The sequence below is a fragment of the Ruditapes philippinarum genome, unplaced genomic scaffold (genome assembly GCF_026571515.1).
Source record: "Ruditapes philippinarum isolate M1 unplaced genomic scaffold, ASM2657151v2 ctg627_1_1_1_1, whole genome shotgun sequence".
NCBI classification, from domain to species: domain Eukaryota; kingdom Metazoa; phylum Mollusca; class Bivalvia; order Venerida; family Veneridae; genus Ruditapes; species Ruditapes philippinarum.
In genome coordinates, this window is record NW_026854864.1 from 266397 (window position 1) to 284718 (window position 18322).

The following is an 18322-nucleotide window of genomic DNA, read 5'->3' on the forward strand; positions in this document are numbered from 1 at the left end:
GTATATGTACATACAGTGATCAGATGGTTCACTTCTATATGTTTAATTTTACTTTTTTGATAGTAAAATCCATAGAATCAATACTGAAAAATACCAAACAAACAGCCCTACCAACTTAGAAGTCTATTATACAAATCAAGTTATTTAAAAAAAACATAACATGGTAAGGGGATATTAAATTAAAGATTATTTGTTCACTCTTTTTTTCTTAGAAAAACAGTTATCTTGGTTAACTGAAATTCAAAGGATATTCATTTAATTGTGTCAGCAAAACACTTCAATATCATGTGGCTGTATAGGAATCATGTGTAAATTGTGGTTGTTTTAAGATAAAGTGTACATTTATAATTGTTATGTCTTGTTTAATGTTTAATAGCCAAAGGCAAAGGAATTGAATGTTCATTAAAATCTATGGTTGATGATGAATAGATATTATCTGGAACACGTCAAAATGAGGGTTTTTCAAAGCTATGCCCCAAGTATAGACTATCAAAGTGCACTACCAATTATCCATAGGCTTATTGTCAAAGTTTAACTGTAAGTCTGTTTGAACCCTGGGATTAGCTGGGTAAACCCAGAATATTTATAATTCTGGAGAAATTTTTTTGCCTACAGGTGATATGAGCCCTAGAACCAATCAGTTACAGGCAGTTTTGTGCCTCAACCAAGATGATTGTTGTTGCAGTGGCTAACATTTTGTGTATCATAAATGCTGATGGGCATGTTGTTCAAAACCTTGTTCTAAATTGAAAAACAGTTACTTGTTAGTTTAAAAAGAACAGGGTTTTGTCAAATCCTTATAAAAAACACAGACCCGTCACAGATTTGAAGGATGTGCCATATTCAACAAAATACAATTTCTGGTTCAGGATTCCTAAAAAAAAGACATTATACCCATCCAAGGATATATAGTGAGTGACCAGGTGAAAGTCAAAATAAGTTTACATTTTGCCATTCAATTTTATAATTTCCTTCACATGAACGATAAATAACTCGCATGACCCAAGAAAATTTTTTATAAATATCCATCCGATTTTAACTGTAACTTTCAATTTATAAAAACAGTGGGGCAGTCTTTTTTATATATTTTAGGCAGATTTATATTTCAACCTAAACATTTTTTCAATATCAACTGTTGGTCAATCACCATTATAACAGCACATATTTTAAAATATATTTAATGCAGCTCAATTTTTATGACAATATGTCTCCGACATGGAGTCTAATGTTCATTTGTCTCTCACCGCTGATTCAGAAATCATGACTCAGTGTCACTTGTGGCGAAATTGTATATTACTGTTAAGTTAACCAGGAAAAACACAAATGGATTGACCACAGAGATATGATCAATTATATTAAAATCGGCGTGAGAAAGTAAATTAACTGGACTTTAGCAAATTTGTGTCATTTTCCAATGTCTGAACAGGCAAAATTTTCTGCTGCTACAAAATTAATTTTCAAGATGAGAACAAAAGTAACACCTGTGTTGCCTGATGATAACCAATTAAACAATTGTATTGAGTGGTGATTGACCAGTTTGTTTTCTATAGTATATGTTGCAGCTACTTTATAATATGTAGTAGCTACAGTGTAGCAGGAGACACAAAAATCGTCGACAAACAAAAACGCCTTTTTTTTTAAAAATTATTTAAGGGATACTCTATTTGCGTAACTCAACTGGTACTGATCATTCCTGTAGTTTCGATGAAATTTCACCAGTACTTTTTGAGCAGAAGTTCAGACAACTTTGTGACGGACAGACAGTCTGGAAAGACAAGCAATGAAGAAGTGATAACTACTTTGTACCACGGGACAACAAAATGCATTTCTGTGAGAGGGTTCATTCACAAATTTTGCTGGTGTTTGCAGAGCTCAGATAAAATAATAAATTCCCCTGGTACATGCTGCTGACCAAGATTTATGCTTTCCTCTGACACCTATGTCATTCATTGCTGTATCATCCATCATAAAATAGCATAGAGTGCAGACAGATAGGTCATCAAATTACTCTTGTTCTATGTATACCGTATATATATACATGTATATCAATTTCTGTATGGGCAGTCAATAATTTTAACCATAAAGATGGAACTGTGAAGTCTTACTGCCAGACCAGGCTAGCATATCTATACAACCTGATCAGAATCTATACAGTTGGCTCCTCAGTTTTATTATTTTGACAATAGACTCAATTTATCTACAAGTGAACCATTCAACATTTAAGGCAGAGAATGTCTTCAATATAGAGGGATAATTATAATACAGAACCATACTAATTTGGAATACTTACAACAAACAACTTCATTAATTTTCAAGAAAAAAGTACACATTTATTTTCATTACAGAGAAATACAATATTCATCAATTTAATACAAATACAGTAAACATGTAAAATACCTTCCATATCAATAATTTGCGTACAAGTAAACAATTTCCGATGAAGTCAAAATTTGACTATAAAATCATTATATGACATCAGAACCTTACATTTCATTTACATCTTATTTCCTTTCCTGTAAAATTCTTCTAGCAAAATAGTTAAAGACAGAACTTGTTACCACCACGTAATGTGTCTTAAATATCAAAGCTTTCAAGCTCCTATAAAATATGTAATATGTACATGAAAACTTAAAATCATCTTATCCTAAAAAATATGACGAAAAAGAAATATTCATGTAGAAATCCTATTACTTTACAAAGAAAGTGAAATAAGTCATTGAAACTTGTTGACAATAAATCTGATGATAATAAAATGTGAATAATATGCATATAATAATTGATATACAAGTGACCTTGTCAAATACGCATCATTTCTATATTTAAAAAAAAAGAAGAAGAAAAACAACACACAACATAGTTACATGTATAATATTCACACTGTGATTTGTATCTACTTTTTTATAATAAAACTTGCGTCATAAAGATGATAATGATGTTACTGAAAAAAACTTTTTATAAATTATATCTTTAAGAATTAATTTCAAGATTAGAAATTGCTATACTATCTCTCTCTTAACAAACTTTTATCATTCATGCCTATAATTTGCATCTATTCTTTCTTTTTAGAAATTCATCGAAAATAATGATGAGCTGGAAACATTTTTTGGAATGTTAAAACACAATGTGTTAAAGTTTATAGTTTATGTAATTGATGAATGCATGTCCATCAATGTGAAATATCAGTTACATGAATATATTTACAAATAACAACATACCTAAAACTTTAGTGTATGCTAAACAAAAACATAATATCAAACCCAGGACCTTTAACATTTCTGACCAAAAAAATGTACTGTAATGTAAGCAAAAGCTTCACACTTGACTATTCTCAGCCCTTTAAATCATTCCCTTCACAATACAGAAAAATTCAGAGAAAACCTAGAGTTATGGGTGTTGGTTTTAACATCCAAAGATATAACCATAACAACTTGTGAGATGTTTCTAGTGAATACATTCAGTGATTGTTCAGATAGAACCAAACAAAATAGAACTTTCAAAAAAGTCTACTAAATGTTTTTTTCACAAGTCGAGGAAGCAGCCTTGCCCTTAACTTTGGGGAAAATAACACAGTATACATGTATTTGAAAAGGGGAAGAAAAACTTTATGTTAATTCAATTTTGGGGGAAAACTGCATGATATCAAAGAATTTTTCTTTGGGGAAGCAGCCCTATAACGGCCCCTGCTATAGAAGGAAAAAAAAAAGCCCTGAATTAACTTAAGTAATGATCCTTAACATTTGTAATTTCAAGTTCCATATGAAGTCAATCAGCAGTTAATGATATGTGAATGAAGATGCATGCAAATCCTTTACCAAATAGTACAGCATCAAAATTTTACAGTGTGAAGGAAAGCCCTACTATTTTTTGAACAGTCAAGTTTTAAAGTAAAATACTTTAACTATTTTTTGCCCTCTATTTCTGATGCGACTAGAAACACTACCAATATGTAAATCTATTTATTATATTAATACTTTGAGTTTCAACATATGCTTTGTGAGAATACATATTTAAAGCTTATCATTTAAATACTGGATATTGTATAGAGTGGAGACATTGTCTATAAAACTTTCTGTATATCACTTATGAATATTAAATATATGTTAATCTGAAGGCAATATTTAAAAATTCCACAAGTTCTGATGAGAAATTCTAAATTACAGAGATCAGAAATTTGATTCATAATCATTAAAAAGCAAATGATTATTTTCTTTGTAACTAAAATAATTGTAAAGTATAAAGATTCATTTGTAAACAATTTTCTAAAATGTCTAGACCATGTTAGAGATTTGTTATTACATATATACTACCAATCATTTAACTTAACTTTCTCACAAAAAATATTTTAAACTGTTTATCACAATGGTATGCTCTTGTAAAAAGACAATAGTTTTAATACCGGTAATCAAAAAGAAGTTGGTGAAAACATATTACTTTCTTTATTAGTGATCTTAATTTTCTTGGTAGTGCCCCATTTCACAAAAGAGGAAAGTGAAATTGGGTCATGAGATTCTAAATCAATCCCTGTTGATTCCGAGAAATCATGCACATGGTGTGTATGCATGCTTCTGCTTGGTTCTTTACTGTCCATAATTGTTCCTGTTTGTGACTTGGCCACCTGCTTTGATTCAGAAGTCTCTGTAACGGCAACAGTACCTGAACTTGGACCTAAACTCGAGCCTGGAGACACTTTCTTAATACCTTTCTCAAGCTGTTTTTCAGGATTTTTCCTTTTATGCAATTCTCCAGCAACACTAGCCAAGAATGAGAAACCAGGTCCAGTTTTCTGTACCTCTTTTTTTTCTGAATTCTTTAAAGAGTTTCTCCTCAGTAACTTTGGAGATACTCTAGGTGTTGTAGGTAATGATTTACTCTTAAATTCATGTACAGATTCATCTAAAGCAACCGTTTCTGTCATGTTCAGTTCAGGATGACTATTATACGCCTTCATGCCGGGATCATTTTTCACAATATCTAAAAGTCCAACCTTTCCCTCAGGATCACTCTCGTAGCCATGGGATTCTGCACTACCAGGACGCTTCTTGCTGAAAGTCCTAACCTTTCTTTCTCTCTTTGGATGTTCCTTATGATGATGATGATGATGATGATGTGGAAAGTACAGTCTCTTCAGACTGTCTCCTAGGTTAAATATAGGGTCAATTTTAACTGTCTTTTCTTGGTCAACTGAAAATAGAAAATTTATAAATTTTATACAATCACTCTTAATTGAAATATCACTTTTACAAGCTAACACATGAACATAGTAGTAATACAATACATAATAATTCATGTAACAGTATTTAAGAGCTTTAATAAATCAGTATAGTTGATATCAAACTAATTAGTCCAAAAAAACAGCTTTCTTATAATCTGTAAATAACTTTCAAGTTATACATTAAAAGTTTAACACTTTTTATGATTATCTTTATGCCTCCTTTGTAAACTGATAAATCATTGTTTACCTGATAAAGCATGGTTGTCAGAGTCTGATTCATTTTCTTCTTCTTCTGTAACTGTGAAGAATTGGCGACTACGACGGCGCACAGAGTAAACATTTTCACGAGCTGGTTCAAGCTCCACTTCTGAACTGTTACTGTTTTGAAACAACACATCTTTTTCACGAGACACTATCTCGCACAGTTTATATGTTGTTGGTGATGAGGTTGTTGTTGTTGAAAATTGTCCGGCTTGCGTACAAGCACCAGTAGATACAACAACCAAATCTATTGTCTTTGAGATATCAGTGTGAGTTGATGATGGATGATTCAGGAGAGTATCACACATGGAAGTTAACACGCTTTCTTTACTGATAACTATACTGCCACTTGTACTGCCAGTACTGGTATTCGGCTGAGCAGAGACCATCTGTGCTGAAGAAGTCACCGGAAGACTTTCCGAAGTGGGCAGTTCCAAAGGCATCTTGACTGATGGATCCTTTGATAACTTCCCAGGAGAAAACCAACACACAAACTCTGAAAATATAAAAAGCAATAATATTGTTACCCTTGTCTCATTATATTACGATTTAATTAATTAATATAAATCTGACAAAATTCAACAGTCACAGTGGCTAAAAATCATTCTGAAATAAAGCTGACAATGTGAAAATAAGGCAATCAGTTTTTCAAAAATAGTGCAATGGTGTTAACAACATCATGCAGTTTATTGGAATATTGTAATAAACAACTGTCTCAGTTCTATACCAGTCATCAATTCATGCAAATAATAAAACCGTATCTAATTGTCAATTTAATATAGCTTTCCAATTAGCACTACCGGTTTGCAAAATTTTGTGGTAGCTTTTCATTCACAAATAGTTTATATTTTGAACAAAAAACAACACCAAATACGCTGCAAAACTGCAACAATGCTTTACCTGTATATATCCTTAATATTTATTACAGTTATTCACTAAACTTTATGTAAATCACTTTTGATATAGAATTATCTAACCCTGTGTAATCACAGAAATTTTAATGATTTTATTGGAAAAAAACCAACACTTAAAACACACAATAGACACTAACTAAATGATGATGCAATAAAAAATAGGTAGATCATGTTAGTTTTGGTTATTTTTGTGCTCCTGTTTTTACAATGATGATGAAATACCAGCTTGAAATAACCTGATGTAGTCAATGTAAACAATACACATTAAAGTAGGTCAGTGTTAAATATAGATCTAGTAAAGCTGACCAAATAAATATGACATAATTCTCAGTGCACTCCTTGACCTTTCTCCCACCACCAATATCATATTGTCATATTGTTAAGCTTTGTGTGTACTACATGAACCCCCCCCCCCCCCCCCCCCCCCCAAAAAAAAAAAACAACACCAAATTATTGTAGTAACCTGTGGGCCGGCTTTTAAAATTTTGGACTTTTTCAAGAAACGGACTTTCTTCTAAACAATACTGACATAAATACATAAAGTACTAAGTTTCCTTGTCCCATTAAAATTAAATGAATAAGTATGATTCTGTAAATTAAAATATATACACTGCTGCGAATTACAGTATACATATGTACTATTGACCAAAAAATTAAATAAAATACCCCCCAAAAAAGCGTCAAAAAAACGAAACAATAATAATGTCAAAGATAATTGATCATTTTTATAACCCTTGGTATTTTGACAAAATTTGGCAAATGGAACAGACACATTTGGCAACTTAAGGACACATTTGGCAAGATAACGGACATGTTAAATCAATCCTATACATTGAATGTCAGGTAAATTCAAGATTTTTGAACAGTAAACTTTGACTGTCAATATACTTTTGGAAATGAGATAACATTTATTTTTGATACTGAATTCTAAATTCACGGTAAAGACCAGACTTACAAAATTAACAATATAAAATGTGGTTTGATAAATCCTATAAGAGAAACAAATTATGAAATAAATTACCATCTTCATCAATTACATCCTCAATGCATTTTCCCATTTTCACCCACTGCATTAAAACTCACTTCAATACCTCAATTCTACAATATTTAAGCTACAGGATTTCACATACACTGGGTGGATATAGGATCTACTTTCACATTTATATTGTTACTATGTCAGTATAGGCAGATTGAACTGTTCTTGAACCTATCCAATGACCACACCATTGATTACAATATAAACTCTCTAACAAAGGGTGAATGCCCTTGACAGCACACTTTGTGAAGAAAACTTGCCACATTTATAAGAGTTATATATTATATACTGCTGTAAAAAGGCTGTAAATATATATTTCTAATCAATAAAAAAAATGCATCAGAACTTCGAAGTGAAATATCTTACTAGTGATAATGCATGTGATATATGATTCTTTATAATATGCCAAGATTAGCAAAAAATGGCCAATACTTCCTGACCTACGTTCAGTCAAAACTGGGGTTTTGCTTATTTCTGGTTTCAACTGTTTAATACAGGTACAGGTTAAAATTATTACATGACTTGCATTTAACCTGTCATTTATGAATGATACAAATGAAATGTATCTTTTTATATTGTGGGTATAATAATAAGTTTATCTTATAAGTAAAAGAAATGTTTACTCCAACTCAGTACAATGTAATCAATAATTACTACATGTATCATAAATTCAAGGTCTTTCATAGATGTTTTGGAGAAAGGTTCCAATCATGCATCATTTTGTAAAATCTGATCAATTTTAATATTTAAAACTGTTGAAAGACTAAGTGCATTTATTTATCATAGTACTTTTAAAATATAAGTTAAATATTTTGGCAGTGTGTTTGAAATACTGGTCAGACTGTACATGAATGTACAGACTGGCCTGGCTATATAATCTCGTGGTAGAAGGTTAGTTATCACTTTTGATTCCTGCTGAAACAGAGTCATTAAAAAGAGTCACCTAGAAATTAATTAAAATATAACCACTAGAGTAGTATTATGACTATGATATGGAACAAAAGATACACTTTAAATTAAGGAAATTTACACATATAAAACTTCTCTCTGTATTTTAAGTGACATTTTCACACGTTCAAAACTCTTAAAATTTTTAAAGCAATAACTATCAACTCTTGTCTAAGACTTTATACAAAAGGCTAATATTTAAAAAAAAAAAGTAACCTTAAGTCCAAACAAATAACAGATTCGAGAATCTTCCTTGCTCTACAAATACATCAATCTACATGATTATATAAAATTATATTTTAATATTAATAAAATTTATATGTCAGTCAAAGAACATGCAAATATGCCAAACAAAATGTTAGTATATAGAATGCAATATAAAGAGTTAAAGAGATAAAAATGCTATTAATTATATGTCTAACTCTGTTAATATCTAATGTCTACAATAACAGAATATAAGAAATTGTGAACAACAACATAAGACTTTTAATCTGATCCAATGAGATTAAAGTATTGAACTAAGGTTAAATAATCTAGATTAAAGGTTTGTGACCAGTGCAGTTAATACTTAAGGAAATGACCAGTAAGATTAAATATATAAAATAAGCTATAATTATTATTATATAAGAACACCTGGTAGAAAGGTACTTAACTTGAATATTTGATTAAATTACATCACAATCATCAGCTTACTTGCATAAAATCATTGAATAATATTTAATTCAAAAACCTTTAATCTGTGTCTTATTTAAAATTTGTTCAACTGTTTAACACCATTCTCTCAATACGATTCTGAACAGACGGCCATCTTTGGTGCAAAAAGGTTGTAACTTATTAAATAAAGAAGTAGTTATGACCCTTTCACACAAAGCTGTCATACAACCAAACATTGTTTGTTTCTCTCCACAAATAAATGCCTAAAGGCACATAAAGTAACTAAGTAAAGTATTTGGTATTTCTAAAATTTAAGATGAAAACATACTAAAATTGCCAGATATACTGCAGTCTGTTCAATAACATTGTCACATGCCAATATATCTAGGAGCATTGAGTTTAACCAGCCTTGAACTAAGCACTAGAGGTGACGAAGAAATCATGATATAAAGACATGATGTGATGTTATAACACTACAATGACGGGGGTGAGGAGACTTTTACCTGCGTTTACTCTCTTCCTCAAACCAAACAAATGAATGTACATGGTGGATGATAAACTGAATGATTAAAACTACGGCTGCAACTATCTACACATCGAGACTGGTCCTGGGTCTGTTAATAAAGCAGAGACAAATATGCAAACATAAGACATGTGAAAGCAGACAAACAAACATGCATATAAAGCAAATAAAATTGAAACACAATATTGTAAAGCTGAAAGAAGCAAAAAGAACAATACAAGGCAAAGTTGCAACAAGAAGCAAAATGTGTGATGAATGTGCAAAATGTGGCAAGCAAAATAAATATACATGTATATAAGATGTCAGGAGGAATACAAGATAAAGGTTATATCCCCATTGTGATAAACTGGAGGGTGCAAATCTGTCTAACACATTCACAATCACAAACAGTTTTCTTGTTTACTGCATCATATATTTCACATATGACGAACATTTTGACAATTTTACTGATCGAAAACGAACGTATTTAAAATCTTGATCACTAGATGCTGTAAACCTCAGTCTGATTTTTATGCGTTCGTCCCGCGAATATTCGACCACGATTTTCAGACGAATTTTCGTCCACAGACGTCTGCGAAATGAACAATTTTTTTTATGAAAATAAATTATTTTGGAGCGGAAAGATTTTGATACGGGCGGGCGAGGATGAGAGTCTAAAAATTAATTTTCTGTGGCCTTATATATCTAATACCGGGAAATGGCACCATTCCCAATAGGAAATTGACAGCAAATTTCCCAATTCATGACTGATAAATTCCCAAAATAACACTGAAAATTTCCTCAAAAAACAGCAACTTTAAAGGTAAACAAAAACAGAAATGCCGTTGCAGTGATTTTTTCCCTGTATTTTACAGCCAAATAAAGGCTGTTTACCCTAGCCCAAAATAGGTATATTTTCCCCTAAAAATGCTAATAATATTCCCCTTAAATGCTCTGTGCACATTCTTCATGAGACTGAGAGCAGCTGACATAATCAGCTAGAAGACAGAAAGCTGTCCCTATAGATAGCCTCTGCTATGTTCCAGGCATGTTAAATTAAATTTAAAATGAAAATTTGGTTAATTTCATTTTCAGTTGTTGGAATTTAATTTTTCCCTTTTCTGATTTCATACGCTATATTTTCCCCTTCAGAGGCCACAGGTTGTTTTGAAAATTGGAAAAAAATCAATGGATAAGTGATATACAATAAAAACCAAAACTTACCACACAAGTGATTTTCGTACCCAGTTCATTTTGTACTTTTAATGTTTCACACCTAAACATTATTTATGCACAATTGTAATCATTATCATTTTTTTTCAACCTCAAGTCGCAAAAATAATCATTCAAGTTAATAATACATGGTTTTAAAGTGTATATTATGCATATTTTCATGTCTCCCCCATGGATGAAAGAAATTCCCAATGAATATTTTGCATCTAATGATTCTTACGTAACATTCCCAATTTTAGTCAAACTGATGGATTTTTTCCCAATCTGTCCGGTACAAGCACAATTCCCAAAGCAGGGGAAAAAACACTGTTCAAAAATACTGATTAATCAAGAAGCAGTTTGTCAATTTCAATTGACTGAGATTAAAAATATTCCGGTAGATCTATATACGTACAAGGCGCTTGAATGATAAAATGCTCAAATCTTGCCTTTTTACCAAACGGAAATCGGAATGAACTTTAAAAGGTCTTATTCATCAACTTTGACTAAAGTTTTAGATGTAGGTTTTCACACTGATTTATGTATGATAATAAATGAAAAATATAATAATCAGCGGGGGAAAAAAACAACATTTGTCTATTTTGTGAGTGGCTAAAGACACTGCTTCAGTTAAATCCATTTCAATTCCGACATGTTATCTCCCCTATTATAAGATTCTAGAGACTAATTAGATGTACTGCATACTAGTCTGAAAAAGAATAAATAGAATTTACCTCCATCAATTATATCCCAAAATAATTCCGGCACATTGAGCCGCATTTTGGCAATATCTATATAGAAGTTACTCTACTGTACTGTAATCGAAACAAAGTCTAATATGCGTATGGCTAAATTGTGCATAATTTCTGAATAAATACGAATAAATACTGGGTCAAAAACATGATCGCTTGAAAAAAATGCAAATAACAACTGTTATAGAAATTCGGTGAGTCGCACTACACAAACATGTTTGTTTCGCGTTGTTTTTCACCATGAACCAGATTTTGGACACGGCCAAAATTTTCACCATCAATCAACGAATTTCGAAAAAAAATCACGACTTAAAACCTACCTGATAAATAAATTTAGCACAATAAAGCTGGGGAATGTTTAGTCTCAACAACCATGTGGTAAGAAATCGGTACGTTGTGTTCATCACAGATTTTTAAAGCCATTTTTCTGTTGTATCTTCGTGTCCTTGTTTGATCAGGTCGTCAAAATGGAGATGGTATCTTTCCGTAAAATACCGTATTGTTCCGAATGGGGAAAAACGTCAGTCTCCGTTTTGTAAACCGGAAGAGTACGGTAGGTTACGGAACAATCCGATTGACTGATCTATAAATAGGTGACCTGTAATAGATTTACTTGTTCTAAATTTAGAATCAAAACACAAACAATAGCAACAGAAACCATGTGCTTTTGAAATGTCAAAATTAAGTTTACAACAGTTTTGTGTAAACAAAAAGATTGCTTTTATTATTGGCAGTCTTGGGACATTGGCTGCAGCTTATAGCATCTATTTGTTGACACGTGAGCGGAACAAGCCTGATGAATATTTTGTAACTTTGAATTGGAAGGTAAACTTGTAAATATTAATATTTAAAGTGGTGTTGTGGTTAATTAATATCTGCAACTTTAGGAAGTTTGAAAATTTTAAGTCAAGTCAAAGTAATTATTTCTTTGATGATTTTTTCCTAAGATTATTTTAAACTTTGATACTATACAACTGCAGTCCCTTTAAACTATGTTGAAATCTTTAATTGGTGTAGACTTAAATACAGGTGCCTTGTCATGTTCTTTTTTTAAACTAACAAAAACATTTTTTTCAGTTGTTTAGATCTAAAATTTAAAAAAAAATGTAAAATGTTTGAATATTATGAAATAAATTATATCAGACATACAAATGCTTGGCTTTTTATAGTCCACATATTTATATTACATCACGGATTGATATCACATATTGTAATATAAATCCGTGATTACATGTAATTATCTGTGGATACCTCATATCTAGTGTGTAGACTAATGATTATCATTCTCATTTGTATAATATTATTATACAAGATGCAAATTACAAAAATAAAAATTAAATAATCTCTACTGTTACCTTTTCAGATTATAGTATTAAAATAGTATAATCTTTGTTTTATATTAGTAGCTGTGGTCTATCTGTGGTTTTTAAGATCATTCCATGATACAGTACATGGATAGACAGAATGAAAGTGATTTTCATTTGCTGTAGTGGAAGATCAAACTCTTGAAGATCTTTTTATAATTATGAGGTTCAATTGTAATTTGTTGTAAAAATTGTCACAGTATTTTACACTATGTGACTAAAACCCATTCTTTCAATTTTACTAGGAAAATTGTTGACAACATTTGATTGGTAGAAAATTATGTTGCAGGGTGGTAGTTCCCAAAGACGTATATTGATATTAGGTCTCAAAGGTGCAGGGAAGACTAGACTCTTGCAATGTTTTCAGAAGAGCTCATACCCTGGCAATATTCTACCTGTTCCAGATCCATCAATTGGTTTTAACATCCATTCTGTAGGAATATGTGGTGTTGATTATCACTTCTGGGAAGGTTTGTATACACATTTCTTGTACTGGCAAGTGTTTAAAAAATGCATTTAATATTATTTTGTAGTTCTAGATGATTAAACAAAAATCTGAAAATTAAAGCGTATTTAGAGAAATCTGTTTAAATACAGTTCAAATAAAATTGATCTTAATTCAACTAATTTCTTATATTATTATAGTGCTGCTAAAATACATTACCTGTACATGTTCCTGTACCAGCAGAAATTTTATTTATATGTTTATGTTTACATTGAATTTTATTGTAAACAAATAATTAACATGATTGCTTATTTACACTTATTTCATTGTCATGATTTCCTTTATTACCCACAGTGGCACTGTTTAGTATACCTACCTTCACTCATAGAAATAAACAGAAGTCAGGTAGCTGTCTCAGAATGGGGCTTTCAAGACCAAAGTCACTGGCCTTGAATCGCTAGCCCATCAGCTTCATCTATGGATTTAAATCCTTTCAGGAACATTTAATTATATCCACAAGTCTGAAAACTCCTGCCACCTCTGGGCATTTAAATTTTCAAACCTTTAATAAATGGGACTATAAGAGGTTAAATCCCTGTAAATGCTGCAGCACTGCAAGTTGGCCATATCCCTGGCTATTGAAGTGCAAAATCAATGTATGCAAAAAGAAGAATCATGTGTTGATTCATTTTTCCTGCTATTGAATGTGGGGGGGGGGGTACAATTGAATGGGGGTATAATTATTATTATATAATTATATGACCAATAGTTAGCTTAATATGAAATATAATGGCTTTATAATTACTTTAACAACTTTAACATGTGGCGATGTCAACTCATGTCAGCTACAAACACCTTTTAAGCATTTTTCTCCCAATTTAACACTGTTTTGATCATATCTGAATCTACGTCCACCTTACCAACTATCCTGGATTACTTACCAGTAATTACCAATTTCTTTGCAAGTAACCTTCTTATCCCACATGAGACACAAATGATCATTAGACTGAAAGTCTTAAATCAATTATGGAGAAATTTTGCAGGAACCAGCAAAAATTTGATGCTTTCCCTAAACAGATGGACAAAAGTAAAACCACATACAATTTTAGTGCAAGACTTATAATGGAAAAATATAGCAAATAAATATGATTTCTTATAAAAGGCTTTCTAAATTTCATAGGAACTAAATATTTTTATGCAATATATAATATGTTGAACAATAAGGGAACCTAACATTTACAGCATTTGCCACCAGTATAGGTCTACACTTTGATAATGTAAGCTGAGCAAGTGCATTCACATTTCTTAAGGAAATTTAACAATTTATTATCAATTGATTTTCATTGGATAATCATGAACAACTTGTTGTTTATTCATAATTCCGTTTATTTCTAAATATAGCTGAAATAGACTTGTCTGCCCTAGTTTTTATGTAAATTTTGACATAAATAAATGTCAACACTATAAATAGATTTTTATGATAAACAAGTCTGATAAGTAAATATTTTCAAAATGTGCAACACAACATAACTACAACCTTGAGATTCAGATAAAATTCCGCTTTGGCACAGTTTAAAGACATTCAATATTATAAACAAACAATATTTTTTTAATCAACTAAGCTTCTTTTCTTATTACATGTATTTCATTTTTTTTAATTTTCATTTATGTGAAACTGTAAAGCACTTAATCTGAATCTTCATACATGTATGTATAAATAAATGTATATTCATAAAAATCCTTTAGGTCATTGCCTGGGATAATTCCAGTTTGAACGGTCATTGACCCTCTGAGCTACATATTTTACATAATTGTATGCCTCCTGGGTTATTACCTCACTACCTGAAACATGAATCTTAAATCTAAATTTGAAATTTTATTTTATTTGTTGAAAATGTATGCAGTCTATTTTCTAACCTCAATGGCCTGAAAACTGGAGAGATTATATATGTGGAATACATCAAAGCATTATATATATTGCATTAACCTTGAACTGTGTTTTTGTTAACTTTATCCATAATCGAGGACAGTGAACTATCGGATGAGATTAAAGGTATTGGTGGTGAAAAAATGGCAAAATGTTAACCAGTGTGAAAATTTATACCCTAACATCTTTCATAAATAGCATTAATCAATGATAAATCACTTTTGTAAAGCAGAAACATAATACCTTTTCTATGAGTAAAATTTTACAAAATGCTTCATTTTTGCCAGGTGTTGAAAGTTTTACTACAGCAACCTTTGTATTCCCAGTCACTAAGTTTATGCAAAACAACAAGCATTCTTATGATTTTGTTGTTAATGTTTGGCCTTCAGGGAAACCAATACGCAAAAGCATGTTTATTATTGATGCATACAGGCAGGCTTGACCAATTATTTTTGTTAATGCTTTTTTTAAACACTAACCTATACTTAATCAATTTTATATACAAATAATAGTTTACTTTACAAATTTGAAAATTTATCATAAATACTTGAAATTTTGAATGTCATAAATTGACAAATATTAAAAGAAATAGTATGACAGCTGGTTTGCCCAAAAGTTACATATTAATTAAGCAAAGCAAGTTACATAACTATTCAGCCTTTGAGGGAAATATCTATTCAGCCAAAAAGTTACAATATTTATTCAGTCTAACAAACAAGTTGTTATAGAAATTATAACACACCATACTGAAATCAATTATAGACTGTTTAATTACGAGAAACCAGCTCAACCAATAAATGTTACTACCCAATATTTGTAAGGATAAGCATTGTAGGATTTTCTCCTGATGAGAAAAATTATCAGAAAATAAATGAGGGACACAAAAAAAATCATCGCAGCAACATAAACTATCCTAGCTATTTTTTTTTTAATTATTTTTTTCAAAGGTAACGAGACATCAGGACAATGTGCACATCACCTGGGTATAACTGGCAGCGTGGACATGTTCGTATGGGTGGTGGATAGCTCTAAACCCTCATTATTTGCTGAATCACGTGCAGCGATGCACGAGTTCCTAAACGAGTGTGATACAATACAGTCATTAGAATCGAAAGATTGCATGAGTCAAGTTGGATCACCTCTGGTAATCGTAGCATCCAAACAGGTGATTTTTATGTTACTTATCTTATACCAGTTTGTTAACCTTCTGTTAACCCATTGTTTAACAAGAGAGATCACAACAGCCTTCAACTAACACCATGTAGCTCAGTAAGGTAATTTGTACAACAGTCTTCAACTAACACCATGTAGCTCAGTAAGGTATTTTGTACAACAGTCTTGAACTAACACCATGTAGCTCAGTAAGGTATTTTGTACAACAGTCTTGAACTAACACCATGTAGCTCAGTAAGGTATTTTGTACAACAGTCTTGAACTAACACCATGTAGCTCAGTAAGGTAATTTGTACAACAGTCTTGAACTAACACCATGTAGCTCAGTAAGGTAATTTGTACAACAGTCTTGAACTAACACCATGTAGCTCAGTAAGGTATTTTGTACAACAGTCTTGAACTAACACCATGTAGCTCAGTAAGGTATTTTGTACAACAGTCTTGAACTAACACCATGTAGCTCAGTAAGGTAATTTGTACAACAGTCTTGAACTAACACCATGTAGCTCAGTAAGGTAATTTGTACAACAGTCTTGAACTAACACCATGTAGCTCAGTAAGGTAATTTGTACAACAGCCTTCAACTAACACCATGTAGCTCAGTAAGGTAATTTGTGAGGTATCATGATGATTTACAGTCATCTTTTTCTCTCTCTCAGAAAATTAGATAAGATAAAAAAACAAAACAACAGATATCATTTTAACAGACAACATTTTCCCCAGCATTCATAGGAACTACAATATTACCAATAGCCTAAAATTCTAAGAGGAATAAATTCAATTTCTGACGAAAGAAATAAGATATCTTGATTAGGCTCCCTTGCTTTTAAAAAAAATTAAGCTGTGAATAAACACATTTTAAAGCTGTTCTATTCTAATTTTTGTTTAGATTTTACCGCAAAATCATTTCAGTACTAGTTACCAATTTTTCCTTAATTTGAACATATAATTATCCTTTTTCTCAATAAATAGTAAACTGCCAACTTCTCCAAAACTTTAATAAGGTAAATAGCAATTAAAGTAAATGAATTATCACAATCATCATTGCTCTATCCTTAAACTCTCTCATTTGAAGCTCACCAAAGCTCTAAAGTCGTTTGAACTATTTGATGCTAATTGAAGAATAAAATACCAGCAGATATACATTTACTAAGTATATACAGTAAAAACCCTCAATAAAGACCACCATCAGGACTAGACCAGTGGTCTGTCTTAATTAGGGAGTGGTTTTTATTGTGGATATTCTAATCATTGCTTACATACTTTATGATCATGGTCTATTTTAGTAATTTTGTAAGAACTAACAATATGAATCTTAACCTACAAATACAATATAAAAGTATGTTATAATATTTAATGTGATGGGAAGAAAACATATTTCTGAATATATTTCAGGATATGTATACACATATGCCTAACATATATTTCAGGATATAGAGGGCAGTGTATCAGCAACCGACTTGTTACTGGCCATGAACGTAGAGAATATACAAAAAAAACATAAAGTGTATACAGTCGGGACTCAGTTACCAGATGCTGGTAAACGTAAGGGTTTGTGGCGACTTTACGAGCTTGTTGCATACGCAGAGCAGAAGAGATACACACCTAGTAAAACTACACCTGAATTAGATGACATAGATTAATAATAAACTATAACATAGAAACATGATTATTTTGTTTGTTGATTATTGACTATTGCCCCTTACTTGTAAAGTTAATAGTTCCATAGTTCTCAAATTCATCAAGTTTGTAAACAGTTTATTCTTCTTCAAACCTCCAATTTTTACCTAAAAGATTTCTGACATTAATACAGTTCAAACTACTATATACCATTTTATTGAGACAGATAGTGAAATCTGTAAACTGTTAAAACTATAAATACTTTAACTGTTTTAAAATGATCACAAATCAATGTCTGTACT

General features: G+C 31.3%; 2 protein-coding genes across 4 annotated transcripts; one reads left to right on the top strand and one right to left on the bottom strand.

Moving 5' to 3' along the window:
* Positions 1-3738: 3738 nt before the first annotated feature.
* LOC132741345 (uncharacterized) lies at positions 3739-11981 on the bottom strand. Of its 3 annotated transcripts, XM_060729493.1 has the most exons (4): positions 11812-11981; positions 9529-9639; positions 5460-5969; positions 3739-5181 (listed from the first exon to the last, which is right to left on the bottom strand). In XM_060729493.1, exons 2-4 carry the CDS (start codon positions 9569-9571, stop codon positions 4403-4405), a joined length of 1332 nt encoding a protein of 443 aa, XP_060585476.1. In that variant the 5' UTR covers positions 9572-9639; positions 11812-11981; the 3' UTR covers positions 3739-4402. The 3 variants fall into 3 exon arrangements, with proteins under 3 accessions (XP_060585476.1, XP_060585477.1, XP_060585475.1); XM_060729494.1 differs by lacking the exon at positions 9529-9639; XM_060729492.1 differs by lacking the exons at positions 9529-9639; positions 11812-11981 and adding an exon at positions 11474-11627.
* A 130-nt stretch (positions 11982-12111) lies between these two features.
* On the top strand, positions 12112-18069 carry LOC132741349 (ADP-ribosylation factor-like protein 1). Its single transcript, XM_060729500.1, has 4 exons — positions 12112-12316; positions 13145-13325; positions 16175-16392; positions 17831-18069. Exons 1-4 carry the CDS (start codon positions 12164-12166, stop codon positions 18041-18043), a joined length of 765 nt encoding a protein of 254 aa, XP_060585483.1. The 5' UTR covers positions 12112-12163; the 3' UTR covers positions 18044-18069.
* Positions 18070-18322: the final 253 nt, after the last annotated feature.

What these genes read in the sequence shown, in the direction of transcription:
- LOC132741345 (XM_060729492.1), bottom strand. Translation starts at nt 11,519, where the DNA reads ATGCGGCTCAATGTGCCGGAATTATTTTGGGATATAATTGATGGAG. An exon ending in TTGGGATATAATTGATGGAG is followed by an intron (nt 5,970 to 11,473) that starts GTAAATTCTATT and finishes TTATATTTTCAG; the next exon opens with AGTTTGTGTGTTGGTTTTCT. An exon ending in TGACAACCATGCTTTATCAG is followed by an intron (nt 5,182 to 5,459) that starts GTAAACAATGAT and finishes TTCTATTTTCAG; the next exon opens with TTGACCAAGAAAAGACAGTT.
- LOC132741349 (XM_060729500.1), top strand. Translation starts at nt 12,164, where the DNA reads ATGTCAAAATTAAGTTTACAACAGTTTTGTGTAAACAAAAAGATTGCT. An exon ending in TTGTAACTTTGAATTGGAAG is followed by an intron (nt 12,317 to 13,144) that starts GTAAACTTGTAA and finishes ATTATGTTGCAG; the next exon opens with GGTGGTAGTTCCCAAAGACG. An exon ending in TAATCGTAGCATCCAAACAG is followed by an intron (nt 16,393 to 17,830) that starts GTGATTTTTATG and finishes CATATATTTCAG; the next exon opens with GATATAGAGGGCAGTGTATC.